Source organism: Carassius auratus, unplaced genomic scaffold (assembly GCF_003368295.1).
Source record: "Carassius auratus strain Wakin unplaced genomic scaffold, ASM336829v1 scaf_tig00005638, whole genome shotgun sequence".
NCBI lineage: Eukaryota > Metazoa > Chordata > Actinopteri > Cypriniformes > Cyprinidae > Carassius > Carassius auratus.
The window spans coordinates 26,873-48,757 of NW_020523686.1; the positions used below are offsets into that span (position 1 = coordinate 26,873).

At 35.0% G+C, this 21,885-nt stretch overlaps 1 protein-coding gene across 2 annotated transcripts in view; it reads right to left on the reverse strand.

Annotated features, from left to right (window-relative positions):
• Positions 1-21,885, reverse strand: part of LOC113071006 (netrin receptor UNC5C-like) — a 124,946-nt gene that overhangs the window by 26,019 nt on the left and 77,042 nt on the right. For both annotated transcript variants that reach the window (XM_026244377.1, XM_026244379.1), the window contains exons 3-5: positions 20,707-20,850; positions 13,403-13,506; positions 253-433 (exon numbers count right to left, since the gene is read on the reverse strand). In XM_026244377.1, coding sequence (XP_026100162.1) covers positions 253-433; positions 13,403-13,506; positions 20,707-20,850 — 429 coding nt within the window. The remainder of the gene's footprint in view (positions 1-252; positions 434-13,402; positions 13,507-20,706; positions 20,851-21,885) is intronic.

The following is a 21,885-nucleotide window of genomic DNA, read 5'->3' on the forward strand; positions in this document are numbered from 1 at the left end:
CCTCCAAAAGCAATAACTAAATAAAATAAAGAAATAACTCTCGCATTGTGCCAGTGACCTCAACACAGACAAACACTACACACACACAAGTCTGAATATACTTAGAGTTAGAAATAATAAACATCTTCGGATCCTCCAGTAACATCCAGCTAGCTTGTTATTTATTAATAAAGGTGTGGTGTGTTTGATTGGTGAGTGTGTGAGTGTGTGTTTGACCGGTGTGTGTGTGTGTGTGTGTGTGTGGAGGCTGACCGTAGACGATGACGGTGGCCGTGGTGCTGCGGCGTTTGGCCACGATGTTCTTGGCGACGCAGGTGTAGTTGGCGGTGTCGGACAGACGCGCTTGTTTGATGATCAGGTTGTGGTCGATGGTGATGTAGAAGTTCCTGTCGTCTGCGGGGTCGATGATCTCCTCGTTCTTCAGCCACTCCACCTGCAAACACACAGAAACACACACCGACGTCCATCGGCTCTCAATCCAGAAATCACAGCCAGCTTTCTGCTTGTGTTTCAATAAAGACAGACGTGTTGATGTGTGTGCAGAAGCTCCATAACGCATCAGTATCCATCACGTTCCCTCTTTATATCCCACAACAGTCCTGCAGTCTTCTGGATCCAATCAAATGTGAAAATACTGAGTGTGTGAAGTTGAACTCAAATGCAAACACTGTAAATGAGCTGGAGACTATAAGAGCGGCTCTGTATTTGTGGTGAGAAACACTTCTGATTTTGGGCAGAAGTCTGAGCCGAAATCCTCATCAAATGAACAGAAATGCATAATAAATGTGTGTGTGTGTGTGTGAGAGAGAGAGAGATCGGACGCATCCAGACATGCTGCAGATACCTTTCAATTGAGTCGATGTGTCTTTATCATTCAATGCTGTGATGTAATCAGAGAAATGCTGCCATTGAGAGACGCAGAAGACAACAAAATCAATGTGGATTACCCACAAATCCACTGGGCTCTCGGCCTGCCAAGGTGATTATATGTGGCCCTCAAATTACTGAAGTAAACAGGCGAATAAAAGCCCAGAAGCGGCTGAGTGTGCGTTTATGACAGATGTGTGACGGAGCGAGTGTTTGTGGATGTGATGATGTTCGGCCCCCGAGGGACACACATCCATTCAGATCCTGTACTAAACTAATCAAAGTGTGTAAAATTCACAATGAAATCTAGAGTAAACTACTTCAGATTGTTTTGCGTGGTGATGAAGAAGCTTCTTTGACTTGAGACATTTATTTAATCAAAGTTAGACACATTATCCTCCAAATGTTATAATTGTGGTCAAAAAGTGAATTTTCTATAATAATAATGCATTATTTAAATGTTAAATAATAATACGTAATAATAATACATTTATTGTTAAAATGGGAAAACATTTTTGAATAGCAAATAATAATAATAATAATAATAATTTTAGAAATGTTGCCTAGGCAATTTACTGATTTTTCATTTTACTTTTTTTTTTCGAGCTGCAAATCATCATATTAGAATGATTTCTGTAGGAATATTTTGTGTTTTTGTCACTTTGATTAGTTTATATATATATATATATATATATATATATATTTTTTTTTTTCAACCTTTTGTTTGTAATTTTTTTTATATAATATTAGTAACCTCATCTATATATTATTTTTTATACTGTATTATATTTTTTCATTTTTATATAATTTTTTTTTAGTTTTAGTAATTTTTCTGTGTTTGTCTTCTTATTTTTTATAGGTCTCCCAGGCCATACTATTACAAAGTTTTACCATTATTATTATTATTATTATAATAAATTTTATTTTACATATTTTTTAATTTTATTTTAAGAATTAAAGTTTTAGTAATTTTATTTGAATCTTCTTTTTATTTTATTTTACTTTACTACTTCTAATAACTAATATTAGTAATTTTTTGTGCAACTCATATTTTATATTTGTATTTCAAGTAAGTCTTTTATTATTATACAATAAATTATTTAAAATAAATAATAGTTGTTTAATTTTTTTATATACACATTTATTAACAGAAGGAGATTGTCAGACTTTTCTGCTCATTAAGGTTGCATTATTTGATTAAAAATACAGTAAAAATAGTGAAATATTATTATAATGTAAAGTAACCGTTTTCATGTGAATGTATATTAAAGTAATTCCTATTAAAGTATAATTCCTCCAGTCTTCAGTGTCACATGATCTTCAGAAATCAGAATAATATGATGATTACTATTTCTGATTATTAATAATGTTGAACACAATTGTATTTTTCAGGATTCACAGATGAATAGAAAGTTCAAAAGAACAGTATTTATCTGAAATCGAAGGAAATTAATACAAGTGGTCATTATACAAACAGGCAGAAGCATTAGGAGCCAATTAATGTTTGTGGCTCCATCAAGAGAAACTGACATCAATTTAATTTGGTGCAGCTGTGTGTGTGTGTGTGTGTGTGAGACGGTTAGATGTCTCTGTGTGATCAGGGATGAAGGAAAATCCTGCATTAATCTTTAATGGAGCGCAGTAATTGCTTTAAATGACGGCAGCTCTTAAATAATCTTGAGTCTGATCTGAACAGGAAGACTGAGCCTGGCTTCTCCTCACACGGACGGATCAGCTGTTGAAAACCAGTCCTGATGAACTAGTTTGAGTCCAGCAGACATGCAAACAGAAAGGAAATAAAAGCACGTTCACAATCCTCAGATTCAGAAGCGCCACAGCAAATGCGACCCAATCTCTGTGAATTATACACGTGCCAAAAACATTATTACGCTAATTAGAAAACATTTCACAAGTTTGAGTCGCGAGGGCACAGATCCATTCCACAGCAAGATAATAATACAAGAGAAACAACAGAAATCAGCAGCGCTGTTATCATTCGATGTGGGAGAGATCTTCAATCCGCAAGTATATTTCACACCTGATTTCATACTTTTTGTTTTGTTTGTTTCCTGAGAGCTCAAGACTGAACGGCAAAGCCACATTCAGATGATTTCAGAGCCATGTCATTAAAACACACAAAACAGGGTAAACACATCCACGTCTTCATTTTCTTTCTTCATTTATAATCACAAACGCATGGAAATGTCCCAGCCACACGTCTTCATTAATACTTCATATTGTTCATAATGAATGCACTCGTTTGGAAAAGACACGACTCCCTTCAGACGCGCTCTATAACGAAGCTCAAAACTGCAGCTAATGAGAAAACAGACCAACACGTGTCTCATGTATTCAGACAGAAGCAGCACTGCCCACAGGAACACACGAGTACGGTCACATCTCAATGTGTGCGAGTCTGTAGTGTACACTTTATAGACCTAAACTCTTACTGAACGGCATTACGTTCTGAAAGCATCTGAGATGAAGTTAGAGATGCGTGAATTAAACACATTCAGGTGCTGATCTTTAAAAGAGTCTTCCTCTGGTTTCTTGTTTTGATCGATGGGGTTATATAAGCCAAAGGTCAAAGGTCACAGACCACATGCATCTCTCTGGAGACAATGAAATTAAATACTGACGGCCAACACGTAGAGCCAAAGCCCTATGAGTTTCTTAAAAATAAATAAATAATAATAATAATAATAAAAAGAAATTAATTTGTAATGTATATTTCTAAAGCTAATAGCTGGATAAAAGAATGAAAATATAGATTTATATAATATAAATCATATTTTAATAATCTGAAATGACGTAAGAATATTATAAATTAATCTCAAACATAATAACAATTAATAATGCATTTTAAAAATAAAAATTGCCTGTTTATTATAAACATATGTAATTTTAAATAATAATAATATACTTTTCAATAAACACAATAATCTTGAAAACAACAATATAATAAATATTTTTTAAAGAAAAAAACCAAATAATTGTTCCATTCTATCTTCTCGTTTACTTTTTATTTATTATAAAATGATCCTCTAACACTACCATTTTCTATTATTTTTCTATTATTTTGACTTAATAGCGTTTCCTATTCTTTTTTTTTTTATTATTCTAAAAAGTCCTGTCACAGAGCTTTTACGTGACATATTATAGCTCTTCTGTTGGTTTTGATTGGCTCTGTTCTCTTCATTAGAAAGTCACTTTGAATAAAGGTGTCTGTTAAATGTAAATACATACATATATAAGGCAGCATGAACATTCTGCTAAACATCTCCTTCTCTGTTCCACAGAATACAGTCATTCTCAGGGCTCTGGTGACAGACTGACAGCAGTATTATCATCTTTTAAAGCCACCAGTAGCGCAGCACAATAGCCGTGGACCGCAGCGGAGCGATTTTCATATCCACTGAAGATAGTTTCCAGTCCTCTGGCATCTCCCTGGACGAGTCTTTTCTCAGAGCGCTGTGGGCCTTCACCACACGACTCTGCAGGACCCCGGCTTCCCGAGCCGCTGCCTGAATGAAAGCACGGCTGTCATGGCAACAGTGTGAGCGTGACCTCTGAACCCTGTCTTTATCTGAGCGTTCTGACAAGAGCCTTCGAGAGGCAGAAGACATGAAAACACAGAGCTCTTTCTCTGCACACACTGAAGAAGACAGGTCATGAAAAAGATCGTCAGTGAGGAAGCAGAAAAACTAACCAATAATGACCTCAATATTAAATACATAATATATACAGTGCCTAATGGACATATTATAGTATCACAATAAATAAATCTTACATTACTTAATATTATATTTATAATGACATCCTCACTGCAGGTTGGATGATATCATATATAAATAATAAATATACTGCATATATAATCACTATTAAACAATATCTGAATAAATAAATATTAAAACATTACTAAACATATCTATGATGATCACTGCGGGACCTGTTCTAAAATTAAATATATATATATATATATATATATATATATATATATATATATATATATATATATATATATATATATATATTAATTTTAAAATGATATATTATACATATCATATAAATGACTAGAACCAGGCCATGTCTAAAATATAATAATAATAATATATAAAATAAAAAATAATAATTAAAATTATATATTTTAATATTAAATAAATAATTTTTTTACATTATTTAAATAAATATAATATACAGTGATATATTAAATATGTAGTGAATATTGGTTACTTTATATTTATAAAATATTATATATATACACGTTTTTTTATTTTCATGATGAGCTTTAACCCCATTTCTTTTACGTTTATTTATTTATTTTTACAGAAATTACTGATTTGTTTCCGCAGACAGAAGGGAAGCATATGTGAATAACTCAGTCACGTGAGATGATTCATGTGAATTACCCAGAAGCCCTCGCCGGATCTCAGAGTGCCAGGATGGGCTTTGTGAGGGTTCGATGCGAGTCATAAAAGCTGAGGCTTCATCTGTCGAGAACAGACGTGGACTTCCTGAAGCGCGTTTAGAAGAACTTTCCAACTGGATCGAGAGTCTGCTCCCATTGCCCAACTGCTGATTATCTCCCTCTGGATATATAGATTTCATATTATTACATGAAGAGTTGGCTTCCAAAACTCTAGAAATCCATTTTGATTAATTTGAGTAAAATGCGTTTTCTTTACCAATAAAGTGGCAAGATGCAAACCAATATTTTCTGTTTCAAACATTCACATGCATCTTTAGATTATAATATCATAAATAATTCAAATCCAGATTTAGATTTTCAGAGATCAAAACTCAAGCAACACTGAACTTGTATGCGAATATGTTATTTGCACATAACGCAGTTTTTCAAATGAAATGGTGCGCTGTGATTGGTTGAGTGTACTGCAAACACATACGAGCTTCATCACTGTGTCCGTCATGTGACTCTGTTCCTCTTTCAGCTTGAACTGATGGTAAAACTAAGGACATTGTTTACTTCATTACATTTATTTTGAAAGAAGATGCTTGTGATTATGGAAAAGGGGCGTTACATTTCCGACGAGTGCTTGCGGTGTTCAGCCAATCACAATGCACTGGGTCAGTCGGCCAATCAGAGCAAACAGCTCTTGTCAGAAGGAGGGACTTTGTGCTTGAGAGAGGCGGGGCATAGAGGATCTACAAAAATATACAGTATTTGTAAAATAATGTGTTTTTTGAACATTAAAGCATGTCAACATATTCTATTACACCAAATACACAAAATAATGATTTTTAAAAAAAAGCAAGTTGCAGTTTGTAAGTTTGGCCTCTTTGTCGCCATCTTTGTTTGAAAACATGCAGTTGCTGATTCTCGCCTACATCTTGGAATATATGACCCAAATAATAATTTTCACGTCTGCAATGTTTGTTCTGACCAACTGAGGAAAAAAGCATTACAATAAATTGCACTAACAATGGTGATTTCATCTAAATGAGCTCATATCACATCAAATCATGCAAATTATTATTGTTACACTTTATTCTCCAACTGTTAATGTTAACAACATCAGTATTGCGTGACTATGTGATTATAGTGTCTCTAATCTCTAATTGTCATACTGTTCGAATTATAATAAGAAATTATTTTAACCCAAAAGGGAAACTATGCTCCCTCCGATACTTTTTGCAATCCCAAGGTATCTGTAATAAAATGCATATTAAAAACTGGAACATAATTTAATTTTATTCACGTTTCATAAACACATAAACCTTTCTGGATTACAATATGATACACTTAATTATTCTAGCTGCAGTGAGACAAGGCTATAAACAACCACCAGATGTGAATCTATCATTAAAGTTATATGATATCATCTAAATATAAAACATTGTATAAAAAATTATATTATTTAATATATTTATAATGACATACATTGATGCATTAAATATAACTGTGAATATTACTGAGATATTTTGGATTAGTATATAAAGATATAGCATAAATATAACATAAATAACTAGAGCTGGGCAATATATTAAATAGATATGAAATATACCTTCAATATTAAAAATAGTACTATATTATTAAATATCAAAAATAACAAATATTAAACATTTTTTTAAATTAAATTATTAAATATATTAGTATATATAATGTTTAAAAAATATAAAATAAGTTTATATATATATATATATATATATATATATATATATATATATATATATATATATATAATAAAAATGATCATTCTTAAAAATATTTATCCCAATTAATTTTGAGAAGAAAAATCATGCATTGATTTTTAGCCCCATTTTTACTACATTTTACTTACTTTAAAAACTACTGCTCCCATAATATTAATAATAACAATGAGTTGCTCTCGTGTATTTTTGATTACATTTAGGACTAACACCCACCGAGTGTCTCCAGTCATTTCATAATCAGATGAGCACTAACTCATCATCTAAAAAGACAAAGACAAACGATAATCTCAGATTATCAGGAGTTTAATTTCAATCATTCTCCATTTTCAGCAGATAAAATGACACTCATCCTCGAGCTACCAAAACGCCGTTATAGAAACGCTGAAGAAAAGCTGGAAACGATTAGATGTAGAAGTACCGTGGTTAAATATACAAGCATTTGTTCATGAGGGAAACACAGAACACACTCCAGAGCAGCGCGGGACGACAATACACGATTCCATTACAGCATAATCCAGATGCATAATCAGATTGTTTTTGGGGATGACACAACCCGGCGGATCAAACACTCATTCTGAACTCCATCTGCTGCGGGAGACACCGTCTCCAATTTAATAAACGATCGTAGCACAACTCCATACAAACATACTAGAACAGACACGAGCATCTGCTTCTCTTGGGGAGTTTACAGACCTCTTGAAAACACCCTTTTTGAGTTACAAAAAAGCAGCAGCTAAATAAATAAACACATAATGTTTGTTTTCTAAAATGAGTAAACAAGCATTATTTGTAGACAGTTATTTTATTAATATAATATGTAATGTAATATTGTTTTATTAGAAATACTTTCTCTTTGGATGCATTAAGAAGATCTGTAAAGTTGCAAAGACTAAAGCCTCAAATCCAAAGAGATATTCTTTATCAAAGTTAAGACTCGTCCACACCCTCCTAAAACGCCTTGTTTAAACACGCCCCCACATCTCTACATCACTATGTGGGACGCTTTACAAGACGCCGCCCAAATGTCCACGCAAAGAAAGAAGGCGTACCTTTTATTCTCTCCATTGCTCCAGTGTTTTTTGACGGCCGGGGCCGATATCTTGGAAATGTATGGCCGATAGCCGATATAAAGCTGATATGATTTTACGATTATTATTATTAATATTCAAGAATTTTGAAATCATTTGACAATGGATTAAAAAAAATTAATGTGTAAAATAAACATACTTCTACTTTAGATGACAAGGTATTTTTCACTAATAAATAAATATTTAATACAAATATAATAAAAAGTAAACAGCCGCTCTCAGCGCCATCAAAATAAAAGTTTGGCGTGCTGTCAAAATAAAAGTCCCACCTCGAACACTTTTTACAAGGACAGTCTGGTGCTTCTGACTCACGGTATGTAAATACGTTCACATATGTATTTGATTTGCCTCAATGATTCAAACACAAGTTTTGAGCAGTGTAGAGTAGAGCTTGTTGTTTGTCATTTCTCCGATCACAAATGCAGACATGGTTTATGTTTACGCAGCACGATATGCAACGCAACACATAAAAAGACATTATAAGTTATTATAATCAGTAATTATGTTCCCACTGGATGCAACAACTGCCTTGTTTGTAATTGCTGGTGTTCTGATAACAGTATATGTTGAGGGGTGTAACATTTCCATCAGACGCTTGAAACGTTTGGCCAATCACAACGCACTGGACAGCTGGCCAATCAGAGCACACCTCGCTTTTCAGACCGATGAGCTTTGTAAAAATCAATGTGTTTCAGAAAGGCATGGCATGAGGAGAAACAATAATGTACAGTATGTGGAAAATAATGTGTTGTTTTAACCTTAAACCACATAAACATATTTCTTTAGACCAAATACACAAAATAATGTTCTTTTTAGCAGCATTATATGACCCCTTTAAAATAAAAGGATATAATAGTTATATTAAGGCTTTATTTAGATGTATATTTACACAGTTGTTTGCATATAAAATCTAAAATCATTCAAATGCCTGTGTCTAAGAGAGAGGATCAGACAGGAAGGAGTGGGACGGACGGAGCAGCAGTGACATTAAAAACAGTTCATCAGTGTAATGGATGTGTTTCTTTGGTTTAGCGGTGAGGTAAGTGTGAGTGTCGTCTGGAGCCCAAACTCACCTCACTGAGACTGACTCACTCTGACACACACACACACACACACACACACTGACAAACAGGCACAGACAGACAGACAGACAGAGAGACACACACACACACTCTCTCTCTCTCTCTCTCTCTCTCTCTCTCCCTCTCTCTCTTTCTCACACACACACACACACACGCCTCTCCAAACCTGCCCACCGCTCACGACGGAGTCAAAGAGCAGCCGCCCACTTCTCTGCTTCTGGAAGCTTTTCTAACGTTCATTCACTCCACAGGGATTTCAAGAGTCAAGCGAAGCAGATCTGAGATGAATCACAGCATTATTAACTTTGAGGAAGAAATCTGATCCAATGAACCACTCATTTCATGAATGATGCATGAAAATCAGAAACAATACAACAATATCAAGCTACTGACTTCTGGAAAATATTCTACTTGCTTTACGTTTGCTGCAAAATATTCAGAAGATCAAAAGTTTAGGTTTCTGAAGATCATGTGACACTGAAGACTGGAGGAATGATGCTGAAAATACAGCGGAGCAGCACAGAAATAAATTAAAGTTTAAAATATATTCAAAGAGAAAGCAGTTATTTTAAATAGTAATAATATTTCACTATTTTTGATCAAGTAAAAGCAGCTTTATGAGCAGAAGAGACTACAAAATCTGCAATGCGTCATGTTTTTTTCCTCCAGATTTCCACGTCAGGTTTAAGAGAAGTGCAATTTTTAAGAGTGAATTCTGCTCTAAAACACTTTCTCAGAACAAAGATGAAATCCCTCGTGTCTCTACAGAAGCAAAATATCATCAGTGAACACTTTCAGAAATACTTCTGCGCACCTCTCAAGCTTCAGACGTGATTCGTGACCCATCAGCGTCTGTGAACGTGACGCTTGAGCTCCGTAACAAACACTGACACGTCAGCAGAATGGACTGAAATCATTGAATTGTGTTCTTTTATGTGCACACACACATTCAGCATCCTCTCTGTCTGGATGTAGTTACCCAGAAGGCCGGTTGGTTATTTGGCACTGTGAATGTGCAGGATGTCATTAACGGTGGACCTGCAGCTCTGACGGCGTGCTGTTCACGGCCCTGCGGCGTCCTATTTACGCTCTCCGAGAGAGAAAGAGCTCTTATTGCATTGCGTGATCCATGTAATTTCATTCCTGACTTGTTATTCTTCTCATTACGTGCCTGAATCCTTCCTCCCGTCCTCCGCAATGCTGCACGGAGAGAACGAGAGACAGCGGATCGCTTTGATTTGAGAAGCAGACGCCTGTCACATTTAGATTACACAATAATGAATGCATGTTTTTATGAACCTATAGACCTTAAGATGCATGCTGGAATTAGCTTTGTGGACATATAATTCCTCTGATAAAGGAAGAAATTGTTCTGAGTTGGTGGAATTGCTGGGAAACGGTTCGTTTGTTCCGTCAGCATCTCCACCTGCAATAAAGCTTTCCGGCTTCTGGTCACTTCACTCGCCTTCTCCAGGTCAAGCGTGGGTCCTTTCAGAGCCAATCAAAGGAAACTAGCGCCAATCAGCATCCTCCCCGGAGAGAGCGCTCTCATCTGACCCATAATGCTCTCTGGTTTTCACTGAACGGAGCTCGTGTTTGGTTAAGTGCTGCTGGACGCTCATTCAAAGAGCTTTTGACTGATGAAAATGTGATAACGGATGAATGCTGAACCATATATTCAGTCATTATGCAAAGGGATTTAAGAAAGTCTTCAGTACAGAACCAAACCAGGGCTGTAGGTTACTGGAAAAACTGATAGTTTGTTTTGAAGTGCTAAGAAAAGGAAAAAATATATACAGGAGATTTCAACCAGTTACTTTAATAGCTATATTCTAGAATAATTAATAATTTTAGAGTTACTGGGGTGAATTTGTTGGAGTGATTCTGCATAGAAAATAAAAATAATAAAATAAATAAATATAATTATAATAAAAACAATAAAAGTTAAATTTTAGATAATTTTTTTTATAATTTTTAAAGAATTTAAAATAATAATAAATGCTGAATATAAATAATTTAGGTACATTTTTAATTGAACAAATTGTCAAGAATTTTAAATAACAATACTAATAATAATAAATGCTGAAAATCTACATTTTAGATTTTTATTTGAAATAAAATGAAGAATTAAATAAATTAAATAAAGTTTTTTTTAACAAGAAAATACAATTTCAGTCTGTGTACTTCAAAAGTACATTATATGCTGAAACACGAGTACAAAAGATTTCTATTTCAAATAAATGCTGTTCATGCTGTATCACTTTAGCAAACCAATTAGATCTGTGCAACCCATGCACTTTTTCTTGCACGACTGCACTGAAGCATCCAATCCCTGCACTGATACTTATTTTATTTCTGAGTGCATTCATGACTCACAAGGCTGTTTCACATTTCCCATTTTTCCAGCCCAAACAGGAAATAAACAACTTTCCCTGCAGCCAGAAAAAGCCGAAAGTCATTCTGTGATCGTTCAGAAGGAAACATCCAAGCCTGAGTGAAAAGCAACAGCGCCGCATGAAAGACGACGCTTATCTGCGCACGGCTAAACGCTGCGGCTTCTCTAGAATATTCCACCAGCAATCCCCCCGTTCTGCTCTGAATATCCCAGGTGCGTATATAAACACATCCCACCTCTGTCAGAGACTCACTTTAACTCATCCAGGACTCTATGCTGAACAGTTCACAAGTGGTTAAATTTAAGAGCACCTTCTGATCAGTGACCAAAATATACAATTATTAAAATTACTTAAGTAATACTTTAAAAAAATGCAACTAAAACCACCAGTAGGTGGCGATAAATCACTGTGTTTTTAACTGAATCATTCATTCAATCGATTCGCTCAAAGCAGCTGATTCACTGAATCACTGACTCGCCTGATTCGTTCAATATGTTTTGTTCTGACATGCATCAGCTGTGACTTTGTGTGAAACTATTTTTGTTGCTGAAATTAAACAATATTGTGCTAAAATATACATCACTTGCAGTGCAGATGCATTTGAAGTTGTAGAGGCATTAATTTATTTTTATTTCCTATATTTATTCATTTTTATTTGTGACATGCATGTGCAATATTTTAGTTGAATGTTTTTAGTTTGTTTTTTAAGAGATTTTTGTTGGTAATTAATTGTAATTATGCAATATCTATGATTCATTTATTACCTGGAAACCACTGTTTGAACACAGACCTGAAATTAATTTTACAAATTAAACTGTGGGTAAATCTTGAATGCTTTGGAGCACAGACTTGAAATTGGCTTAATTTTAAGGAAGACGACTTTAAAAAGTAAAAAAACCAAAGACGCTACAGTAGATTGTTATTATGAAGAATGAACAAAAAGATACATTTTTTTATTTTTAAGTGAAACAAGTTTTACTTTAAAACTGTGAGAAAATTTATTATTATTTTGTTCCAAATTTGAAGTTGATATCACAAAAAAATTTGTTACGAGTAAATTCGTGCCTGTGATTTTTTTGTGCAACTATCAACTATCAAAACCATTTCATATTATTTTCATCTTATTCCGATGAAGTAAAAAAAAAATATATAAAAATTTTTTAAAAGTTTTTTGTCAAAAATGACCGAACAGCACAGAAGGTTAATTTGAATCTCCTGATGAGCCCCAAACTTTTTCACAGTAATCGTCAGTAAAGCCTTGCCTTCTGAGGACACAAGCGAGCTAAAGATAGCCTTCAGTTAACGGTGATGGTTATAACAAGTGTTAAGATGATTAAACACACAGCCAGAGGCGTTTATGTTAAACCTGCCTTCCAAATCTGTCCACAGATGGCTTAAGCTGCCCGGAGGAGGTTTGGCTCGTGGATTGCGGCTCACTCTACTCTCGCTGTCATTGCAAGGATGAAAAAAAAAGACCGGATGCTTTGAGAAAATCCTTTCCAGCCGCCATCTATTAATCCTATTTAGCTCAAACTTTCTGGTGTTGTTAGGACGAGTTTGTCTGACAGCCCACTCCTGATGTCCGAATCGATGCGACCTGTGTAGCTAAACAGGAATTAACAGCTGGCCGCTGAGCTACATGTTTCTCAACAGAGTCTGGCGGGTAGCTGAGGAGATTGAGTTACCTACACATCAGTTTACTGTAACAAATGTTAATCTCTAATTCAATTTCAGATTAATCAGCGGAGAGTGCAGCGCTCCGTGTGTGTGTGTGTGTGTGTAACGGATGAGCCGGTACCTCAGCAGCAGGTATTCCTTCTGGCGGGCGGCACTGGAGAAGCACTTCCTGTTCGAGCGACACTTCCTTTCCCAGAGGCTCCTGGTCGAATGTTTTCCTGAGATCTGTGAAAGAAACACAGATGAATGTTTTCAGCATGAATGCATGTGAGTGAGTCCTGGTCAAAAGTCTTTTTTGCTCACTAAGGCTGCTTTTATTTTAATAAAAAATACAGTAAAAATTGTGTAATAATTTTAGAATTTAAAACAGCTGTTTTCTGTGTGAATCTGTGTTAAAGTGTATTTTATTTCTGTGATGCTCCGCTGTATTTTCAGCATCATTCCTCCAGTCTTCAGTGTCACGTGATCTTCAGAAATCAGAATAATATGATGATTTACTGCTCAAGAAACATTTCTGATTATTATCAGTGTTGAACACAGTTGTGCTGCTCAATATTTTGTTGTGATATTCAGTTAGAGACTTGTTCAAACTTTGGTTGATACTGTAAATGCGCCTGCAACAGCTAATTGACAAAAATCAACAAAGAGAAAATAATAACAATAATAATCATTTTATATAAAAGATACATTACATACATAAAAAGGATAGAGCAAATAAAATTTAGACTATTAAAATCTGATTTAGTCAATTAAAATTGACAACATTTTTGTAATTCATCAAATTATTAGTAAGTCAGTGTGTATTTAAAAATATATATATATATATATATATATATTCCAAATTTATTTTATTACGTAATCACTTTGTAAATTAGTACTTTCTTTCAATAATCCACACTGAAAAAAAACTGGTGAAAAAAATATAACTTGGAAATTGCTAAAAGGCAATTAACACATTTAATTACACATGAGATTTTGAAACAACATACTCAAAACATCTTTTATTAAGCATGCCTTTATTTACCTTTATTTTTTTTATTTTTTTTACAGTGCAGGGACTCTGCACTGTAAAAAGTGAATCTGCTCCCACATCATGAGATGTAATACTCATTCAGCATTCACCTGAGCTCCTCACACACCTTCTGCTTTCCCGGGACATATCTGACTGCCAGCGTGGATGAAGCATGGCTCGGGACGAGGAGCGTGTGGCAGCACATGCTGATGACCAGAGCTGAGGCTGAATATCAATGACTTTACACTAGTCTCCATCTCACTTACAAATGTTTCTATAACCAAAAATGATTGAAACAGGCACTGAAGATTCAGGCAGACAAAGTGTGCTTATTAACTTGTTGAATGAAAATGACAGATCAGGCCATATTGACTCATATGTCTGACACTTATTGAGTTTCTTCGACTCAAACACATCTAGATGACTCGATGTCTAGATGACCCGAATGAGAGCAGGGCGGATCAGGCCGACTGACAGCGAGTGGCTGAATGTGCTGTCAATCAGAGAGAGGGCGGGTCTTTGATGGATGAGCGGTGCTCCCACGCTCTCCTCTGGGCCTCCTCCATCTCCTGCTCCCTCCGTCTCTGTCTGTCTCCTCTACAGACATCCAGCTCCACAGACCACGACAGATACGGAGAGATCTGAAGAAGGAGAGGCCGCTGCGTGAGTTATGTTCTGCCTCATCCATCTGTGCTCTCAAAACAGATAGAAAATGTGCTATCTGAAGAGAAAATAACAATCAAGGAAACCCTTTTTAAGTGCCGTCAGTCACATCCACTATGTTGGTAACAGACGTGATACAAGTAAGGGTTGGGTGACATATCGAATATTAGCGATAATATCGAAATAATTTTAACGACTAAGTACAATTTGAATATATCGGGATTATCGTAAAATTCAAATTCAAGCATACTTTCCCAAAAGAACGCGCCGAATGTCCAAAAAAGGAACCTGTAACTGCTCTACGCCCCTCTACTACGAGAGCTTAATGACAGCGGTTGCCAGATAACAAGAGTTTAAATCTCTGAATCAGAGCTCCACTGTTACAAGGAAACATTTTCTGCGGTGTTTGCTTATTTTAAGCAATCTGGCAACCATGCTCACTGCTCAGTGCGGAAGAGCCGCCGACGATAATCTGAAAACACTAACAAGCTGGAATTGAGCGATCTAATGAAAGCGTCGTTCAGCCGGTCTGTGTTAAAAAAAATTAAAATAAAATACTTATCCCAGTTGCATAGTTTAAATTGTGAATCGCATGCACTAAAATTTGACAGAATGCACTTTCTGTACTTAATTTGCACTACTTCAGTCACATACAGGCCTACATGTGTTCATTTAATAAAAAGCAGTAAGTGATCTCTTGGTCTAGATTTATTTTAACTGCTTAAATGACCCATTTAATCTATATAGTATAATCTAAATAGTTTTTTGTTTCTTTTTTAATGGGCAAAATAAAATCATGTTTTTTTTATTATTTAAATGCAAATGCAAACATATCGAGATATATATCGAATATCGTAAAAATGTTGACAATATCGAGATATCATTTTTTTAAATATATCGCCCAGCCCTAATACAAGTACAGCGCCATACGCTTGAATGAGAGGAATATCAGTCTTTATTGTGATGTACTATAATATTATACTGTTAATAGTTCTAAAAATAGGCTCTTTTCTTTATACTAACTTTATACTTTATACTAAGTAAAGTACATCTGGCCTGTTTTTATGAGATTATATTGTCCTCTCTACACGCGTGAAACAGAGAATCGGAGGCACAGAATCAACGATCCAAAAAAAGCAGAAACAGGAGATGTGCGCTGATGATGAAGAAGCGTTTCATGCATATTTGATGGATGGATTATTATAAGTGTTATGAAACAGAGCCAGTGTTTGTTAACTCAGTGTTGTACACACACATTATTATTATTTTTTAATTTAAGATTTTCTGTTCCAGTTTTAATTCAATGTAACTTTGTTGTTTTGTTTTTGTGTCTATATGGTTATTATTTTTTTCATTTCAGTTGTTTATATATATATATATATATATATTTTTTTTTCACTTTTCATTTTATTATTGTAGTTTATGAAATTAAAATAAATAAAAATGACAAATCAGCTGAAATTAAATAAGTTTTCTTTATTACAAGTAACATTTTTTTTATGTACATTATGATGTTATATTAAAAATTATTTGTCGTTTTTTCTCATGAAGACATTCAACAGCAATATGTCAAACAGCAGTTCTGCCAAATGAACTTGTTTTGAAATAATGAATACATAATAAAAACATAAGTGTATAAATGTTCTGATCTGAGGTCAGTAAGAGGACGCTGCAGGTCAATGTTGGTCACTGAAGTGAAGAGTGTGTGAACAGCACACACACTTCTCATATCTACATTACTCAGACCTGTGATTCCATTCAACAATTGATCAAAAGACACCAGAGCCACATTTACCACCGTGTCACATCAAACTATCTGAAAGAGAATAAACGGAGTACTCTCGTTGTGAACTTCTGCCTGTTTTAATCAATCAGTTCAAAAATAGATTCAAAGATTTGTTTGCATCACTTAAAAATCGCTGAAATCTGCGTGTGGAATTTACCAGGCTGACTGATATTTAAAACATGATATATAATATATATAATAAATAATATGTAATATATAAATAAGTCTAAGATTCATTTAAACAGATATGAATGTAACTTCCTGTTATTTCCTCTTGCATGAAACATTGTGAATCTAGTCAGATTAATCGAAGTCAGATTATATTTGTTTAAAAAGTTAATTGTTTGGTGTTTTACTTGCATTAAGCATTTTATTTCTATTTGAAGCTAAAGATTTTAAAGATGTAAAATGATGAAAATAGCCTTTTATTAATTGTATAAATATATATTTGTTGAATGCAACAGCATGAAAAGGCCTATGATCATTTGGTCACACTTTATTTTAGGGTCCACTTCTCACTATTAACTAACCATGACTTTTGCCTCAATTAACCCCTTATTTGCTGCTTATTAACGGTTTATGAGGTAGTTGTTAAGTTTAGGGTATTGGGTAGGATTATGGATGTCATGCATTACAGTATATGTTATTTTATTAGCACTAATAAACAGCCAATATGTTAATAATAGACATGCTAATAAGAAAGTAGCTATTAGTGTGAATTGGGACCCTATACTAAAGTGTTACCGATAATTTTTATGCCGATGTTTCACATGCATTAAACAAGTTTTTATTTTTGTTTTCTTATTTTACTAGCTTTAGTGTTTAATGTCAAAATTTTGCTCAAAAATGCAAGTAAACCTGGCTGTTTGCATGAAATAATGGGGGAAGAAATACCTTCTGTCATTTCAAAAAGTAAAAACAGAATGCAGTATATCAGAGAGTTCTGTGTCCCAGTGCTGTTTCCACCCCAATAAAAGTGAAATGAATATGCAGGGAATGGTTTTAGCACACAGAAACGAGTCGCATCAGAGCCCATTACAGTAATAACTGCGGCTGAGAGGCTGCTTAAAGCGTGAGTCAGTCGACATGCCGCACGTTTAAACAACTCCCAACAATTACCAGCGTTTTCAGTCCATTCCCGGCCATCGCTCGCGGCCTGCGCCACACTCGCCCCGCTGCGACCACGATTGACCGCTTGTGTTGTGACACACGTGAGCTCCAACCGATGGCGACTGTAAATCCAGTCTGGAGCGTTCCTGCCTTCTTTAGCACTGAATCCTGAAGCTCTCAGCCTTTACACGATGAATTCAGTGAAAACGAGACACAGACGTAGAGACATAACATTGGTTCTCATTGGCACTGCAATCGCATGTTCCTTTGACTCGTTACATCCTGGCCACGGCACAAGGAAAGTTTCCACCATCTGTGTAGTTTCTGAGTTTATCGAAGCTGTCCTCAGTATTAGTTGTTAGCTTGTATTCTCTGTTTGCCACATTAGCAGCGGTTGAACCGAGTGGCTCAATGTAAACACTTTGGGGTTTTCGACAGAATGCATTTCATATTTTGTGCCAGAAACCTGAGAGGTGAATAATGTAAAGCTGAACAGGGTGGAAATGAGCAAACACACACACGTTGAATTTATTACCGCCTCTAATGGGCCGAATGCATTACAATGCCATTTGTGATATGTAGCGCTACACAACCTTTCTGCCCATTATAAATTAATGCAAGGTTGGAGATGATAGATGCTTCAGTTCAGTCTCGAGACTTTCAGAAACACAGCACCAAGGTTGCGTTTATATGAAGAATACAGTAAAAATTGGGAATTATTATTATCTCGAAGTGTGCATCCAGCCACAGCACGGTCCTCAGTACACACTACGCCTTTGATTGCTGCAGTATATATAGTATTTGTATACGTGCACATTATGCAAATGTTCTATATGCATGAAATATCCAGATGACCTATTAACGTGCATGCTGCATAGAAAGTTATATCCCATAATGCAATGCACTGCACTCAACATCCATGAGTATAACCAAAGAAATGTCAACTAGCTATCACTTCCAGTTCATTCATCACACTGTAAATGGAAGGTTAAGTCAAGAGCATTGCATTATGGGATACAGTATTCCACACAGTGTGCTCTGGTTGTATATTGTATTGCATTGGTATATAAGTATTGGACACTGGAGCACTAGCATGAGTAGTACAGGAGTGTGTTATTGTGTGTGAGTCTGTGTTAAACAGGATCGAAGCTCGTCTCCTCATAACTCACGCTGGAAGTGCTCGACGCGACACGCTCACAAATCACGCTCACCATTAATAACGCCAGCCTTCTACAGCTGCTGAACTTTATGGTGTTTCCATTGATCAGCGATCCACAACAACAAAACTGCTGCTTATTTATCGCTCTGGAGTGTTACTCAGGCCCTGATTAAAACATCTGTCACAGACGGGACGCTGGAAAAGAGCAAATGATCGGAGCGGTTTCTATTAGCCTCTGGAGAGAGAGAGAGAGGGAGAGAGAGAGGGAGACGGAGAGAGAGAGAGAGAGAGAGAGAGAGAGAGAGAGAGAGAGAGTCGGCGGTCAGCGGAGCAAAGCCAGGAGATTTGAATAAAGACTCATTCAGATTTGAATCCATGGTTACAATCATTAGAATAGAACGTGATTCACAAGCAAAAGACTCTTATGAACAGATTCTTTAAATGAATCATTTGGTATTAGTTTGAATCAGTGTAATTCAAACCAATCAGCCTATTGAGAAAATTAATGATTTACTCAAACTATATATATATATATATATATATATATATATATATATATATATATATTTGGTTGTTTGTAGGGATGCACCAATATAATTTTTGGGGGCCGATATAGATACAGATTTTAACGAACACTTATTGGTCAAAACCGATACCGATACCGATATTTGTCACTTCCTCTCTTATTTGAAATTTTGCCATCAAAATAGATCGTATTTTGGTCATGTTTTAAATAAGCAAAGTTGAAAAACACCTGCATTCAATTATAATAGCAGTTTTATTGCTGCGTCATAAAATAATTTCGAATGAACATGGATTGGATCCATTTTAACAATCAGCAGTCCTACATAATACAACAGAACAAAGATGCATATTAAATAAACAATGCTTTTAAGGTAGGTTTAACAGTTTTCATGAACAGAAATAATGTATGTGGATACATTAAATACATATTAATCATTCTTTATTGTAACTAATCTTCTAATTTGTTTTTGTATACATTTTAATATTTTTAGTAAGTATAAATATGTATGAGATCTCCTTTACCAAGGCAGGACTCTTATTTTGTCGTTTGTTATATCGGTCTTATATAGCCGATATGCTGATGGTTGTAATTTGTAGTTCTGTAGTTACATGTATATAAGCTTAGTAAGTTTACATTTTTATGAAAAAATACATATTTATTCATAAAACCTACATTCAATTTTTTTTTAATCAAAGGTTAAATATTACATCTGTTTACTTGCATGTCATGTGATCTTTAAATGACATTAGAGACCTGTGAACATGCAAATGTGTTGAAATATGAACTGTTAAAAGTAAATATTTCAGCTTAAAGGGGTTTGACTGATGAAAACTGATTCCCGATCTACTGAATCACATTCACACACCCTTCTAGCATCACCTTACTGTCTGAGAGAAACAGTGAGACAGGCGACGTCACGCCTGAAGTCTGTCCTTGGATATAAGCTCTTTTGGAAAAGGGTGGCGACAGATGAACTGTTGGACGGAGTGAGATCAGCAGCTGCTTATAAACACCATTGCTGTGATTAAGGATGCTGCTTTTGTTAGTAACACTAAATGAGGAAAACCACCACTAGAATGTCGAGGCAACACGTCAGCATTCGCTCCTCCACATGGTCTCGGCTCATGTTTGTGTGTGTCAGGCGTGTGCTGTGGTGTGTTTGGACTCACAGGCGATCCGGACGTGGGCTTTACGGCTCTTGGTGGTTCCCGCCGAGCTCCAGGCCACACACTGACACCAGAAATCCTCCAGACCGAAGATCTCCTCCACCTGCTGACGGGTGATCTCGATACTGGCCTCGCGCACCACCAGACCTGCGCGCACACACACACACACACACACACACACACACACACACACACACACACACACACACACACAGAAGAGCTGAACGACTGGATCTCCAAGACTGCACGAGTCAGTAACACAACTTATTTTGCAACTATGTAATGAAAAGCTCAGCGTTAGAGATTTACCCACAAATTAAATTAAATGTATGCATTAAGCAGACGCTTTTATCCAAAGCGACTTACAGTGCATCTGCTTTTATTTTTCAATTATACAAATAAAAAAATACATATTAAAATAATTATGAAAATTACATTTATTATTATATAAAATTATATAAAGTAATTTTTATAAAATAAGCAACTTTTTTTTAATATACAGAGTTTAGCATGTCAATAATCCATCCGATGTTATTCATCTGTGATTTTACTACACATCTGCTTAAAATCATACATATATAATCATATTAAATTTAGACTAATACATGAACTCAAAAAAAAAAAAAATATATATATATATATATATATATATATATATATATATAAATACTGCATTAAATAGAATATTATTATAATAATATAAAATAATTTAAAATATTTATTACTGCTATTAGTAATGTTTGTAATTATTTTTATAGTATTTATTATTGTTTTTCATTTTATATATGAACAATAATTACAAGAAATTATAATTATTCTAAAAGAATAAGAAAAATCTAAACAGAATTTAACATGCAAAGTGCAGAATGTAACTCCCACGTTATTTTAAAGCAAAAAAAAAAAGGTTTGATAATCTCTCCATCAGTTTCCATCTCGCCATCTCTCTGACTTTCCTTCAAGGCCATACAAGCTGTTGGTTATAATGTACAGCTCCATCTAGAAAACATCTGAAATCTCTGAACTTATGAGCTCATTTTGACACTATGACATAAACCCAGTGTAGATTTTACTTCACACGGCTCCTAAAAATCAGTGGTAAAATCAGAGAAACGCATGGCTCATAAAGATCTGCAGGCTGATCATTCTGCAGGCTTCTCTTACATGATGTGTGTTTTGTGGCAG